Here is a 3,601-nt window from a genome sequence, read left to right on the forward strand (position 1 = left end):
GCATAATTATGCATAATTATGCATAACCCTGAGAACAGTTATGCATAATTATGCATAACCCTAGCAAGCCTTATGAACAATTATGCATAACTGTTTGAAGAATTATGCATAACCCTTGACCATTATGCATAATTATGCATAACCTTCAAAACCTTATGCATAATTATGCATAATTATGCATAATTATGCATAATGTTGCAAATTTAGATTATTCCCCAGGGGGCAATCGATGGTGGCTACGTATTTCTTACATCATTTTTACCTATAGTTTGCAATTTTAGCCCATCAGGGTGTAAGGTGGCTGAGATATGGGAGGCCAGTCCGGAATTAAACTGGAAGTCCGGAATTAAACTGGAGGCTGTTTATTATTAGTTAGTTGTGGCGGCTGGTGGTGTAGTGGTTAGAGCAATAGACTGTGAACCGGGAGACCCAGGTTCGATTCCGAGTCGTACCTGGGACATGTCTGAACATGCGCCCCTACGTTGTGTCCTTGGGAAAGGCACTTTACACGATTTTCCTCACTCCACCCAGGTGTGAATGGGTACCTAACTTCGGTTGGGGAAAGTCGTATTGAGGTCACCTTGTGGTGCCGAATGGCAGCCGCACAGACCCTTGCGACAGTTCCGCAAAATAATTGTGGAACAAATATGTGTATCATTTGTATTATTTGAATGTTGTAATTGTTGTGATTTGTATTGATTATTATGTGATACCCTGCATCAATTCAGCCGTATAAAGGCTGCGACTGCACGGGTACTGTTTGGACAATAAAAACCATTTATATCAACAACTACACAGTCAGGCCTGGCATAGCAGTCTGTACAGTACAGAAACATCAACAACTACACAGTCAGGCCTGGCATAGCAGTCTGTACAGTACAGAAACATCAACAACTACACAGTCAGGCCTGGCATAGCAGTCTGTACAGTACAGAAACATCAACAACTACACAGTCAGGCCTGGCATAGCAGTCTGTACAGTACAGAAACATCAAGAACTACTTGGAGTTGGAAACCATTTATGTCTCAGTCATGTTGTGAGGCGACCCTCTTCAAGGAGACCACCTGTCCAAGGTGGCCACTTTTCTTTGGTCCCCTGGGTGGCTGACTTGTATAGGTTTTTCTCTATATAGACACACACACACACAGACAAACCAAAAGCAATATATATGCAGAAACACAGTCACACACAGCGTGACACACAGACAAACTAAAAGAACACCTACATTTTCATGTAGGTAAGGCCACACCAATTAAATTTCTTGGTTAACGGATTCGCCCACTTCATTTCAACTGCAAAATGCTCAAAAAACAGTCCTTTTCTTCCTAGTAGTTACAGTTATTCCATCTTTGAATACAAAGGTATCATTTAAGTTCAAAATTCATTGTTTAAATTTTGAACCAGCCTGGTGTGTTGACTTCATGGCTCCTATCGTACCATTTTGGGCCATAATAGGATGCCTAGGCCTGTTTTTATTTATTTATTTTTTTCACCTGCACGCTCCATTATTTTTCTAGAAAAATCCGTTAACCAAGAAATTAAATTGGTGTGGCCTAATGAGGCTTCCACAGGAGGTCCACCCACCTTGCCCTTGATGCTAAGTCCTCCAGTGTCGTACACAATCCCCTTGCCGACCCATGCCACAGTCTGGGTAGCACCTGTGGGCTTGTGACTCAGGATGGCTAGAGCAGGAGGATGGTCGGCTGCCTGCCCTACTCCATAGATACCTAAAAAACAAAACAAAACACTGCTTCAACCTTCGTCAATCCCCAAACATAGCAGATTCTTTTATCAACTACATGTAGAAAGGCATTACAAGTGAGTTATTTTCCTTGACAAGGACTGAGTTGTACAGACAAAAATTTGGGTGAGTCCAATTTTATGTCTTGGAATTTAGGCCACACCAAGTAAATTTTATGGATGACGTCCTTTGGAGACCCTAAATCTAATGCGAGAGGGCGAAAAAAAAAAAACAAGTAGGGCCCTAAAAAACAAGATGCCTAGACTAGAAATATACTAAGAGACGACAAATGTTAGGACACAAATTGAATGAGGTGACACAGTGTAACAAGCAAGAAGTCTTTTATTCATCATCAAAACAGCAATAAATCAGGTGGAACAGTGGACAGTGATAACAGGATGGTAATAGACACTTTCTTCGCGTTACGGGTTTCACGTCAATCTGACGATTTGCGGCACTGTAGTGACTCTTTGGTCATAGTTACAGGAAGCGGAATTTCTTGTTTTTTTTTTCTAGGAACATGCCAAAATCAATGCACGCGCGGACGTCATCCATGAAATTTACTTGGTGTGGCCTTACAGTTAAATCTTGCTCATAATGACCTCTACCAACACATATGAACATTCAAGACGAGTTATAATGACATGTTGTGCAGCGTTCTGTCAGCATCCGTCTTTCCAACATTTTGGCAGAGTTTTGCTGCTCATAATGGACAAAAATATTGCCCAATCTGTCACCTTTGTCACACAAAAAGTGTGAAGAGATGGAAAGAGTAGCCATAAAACTTAAGCTTAGTCTTAAGAAAAATTTGCCCCTCAAAATGCTGGAAATAGCCTTTCAATTCAAAATTTCCCAGGGTGTACAACCAATGTATGTCTATACCCCCCTATCCCCTAGGAGTGTCTCATTCAGTGATCAACATGATATTATACTAATTTAATTTATAGAAACAGTGTACAAAATACTTTTTTGAACCAGGTTGCCCACTGGGCAACCTACGGCAAAAATTAGGTTGCCCATCAGAATTTTAGGTTGCCTCACCTAAAAGTTACTACTTTCCTCAAATTAAGTAATGTTACATACATAAGCCTTTGACAATATTTTCAACAGCCTTTAGTAACTTAACTGTTACTAAGTAATAGCCATTAATACAGGCTGCAGTGGTGCAAGCCAAGTGGGCATGATTTTGTGTGTGGGGAGGGCATTCTTAAAATTCAGGTAGCACACTGGGCTACCTACATGTAGGTTCAAAAATAGGTTGCCCCAAGTAAAATTTGGTTGCCCGGGGCAACTGGGCAACCTGGTATTTTGCACGCTGAGTAAACACAATTGAGACAACACTGGCTAGAAAACTGTACATGTAGCAATGAGAAGGAGGTTCTGCATGGGGAATAACTCACCTCCAAACCCCCGCTGTCTCAGCTCCTCCCCTCTGATGATCACAGGGGTGATCCCAACCTGGCTCCCAACCGTCTGAATTTCCTGCAGGAAAAAATAAGAAACTAGAGTTCCACGACCTCATACCTTCGCCAAATGATGTTAGCTTTTATGAATGAGAACTTATATACAATGTATTAATCCCCCTGATTAAGGTCTCATTCTTGAGTTTTTGTTAACTATAGCCGCCTATGGCAAAATACGTAACTTTACATAGGCCAAAACCCAATAATTTGAATGACAGCCATCTAGTCTATCCAATCAATTTTGAGCACAATGGCTCTACATTACGTCAAAAAATTCCCAACCAGATCTAACCCAACAATCTCTTTTTATTTATTTATAAACTGCACTTGGCCACTCTCCGCCAGAGGTCCTCCAGCGCTGCTACCTCCTGACCGCATTACCCATCACAACAGCGT

General features: G+C 41.3%; 1 protein-coding gene across 1 annotated transcript in view; it reads right to left on the minus strand.

Annotated features, from left to right (window-relative positions):
* Nucleotides 1-3,601, minus strand: part of LOC109461632 (probable aminopeptidase NPEPL1) — a 29,854-nt gene that overhangs the window by 13,733 nt on the left and 12,520 nt on the right. Inside the window, exons 4-5 of the mRNA XM_019758012.1 lie at nucleotides 3,143-3,224; nucleotides 1,586-1,728 (exon numbers count right to left, since the gene is read on the minus strand). Of these exons, the coding sequence (XP_019613571.1) occupies nucleotides 1,586-1,728; nucleotides 3,143-3,224 (225 nt within the window). The remainder of the gene's footprint in view (nucleotides 1-1,585; nucleotides 1,729-3,142; nucleotides 3,225-3,601) is intronic.

Source organism: Branchiostoma belcheri, unplaced genomic scaffold (assembly GCF_001625305.1).
Source record: "Branchiostoma belcheri isolate BF01 breed outbred unplaced genomic scaffold, Haploidv18h27 scaffold94, whole genome shotgun sequence".
NCBI classification, from domain to species: Eukaryota; Metazoa; Chordata; class Leptocardii; order Amphioxiformes; family Branchiostomatidae; genus Branchiostoma; species Branchiostoma belcheri.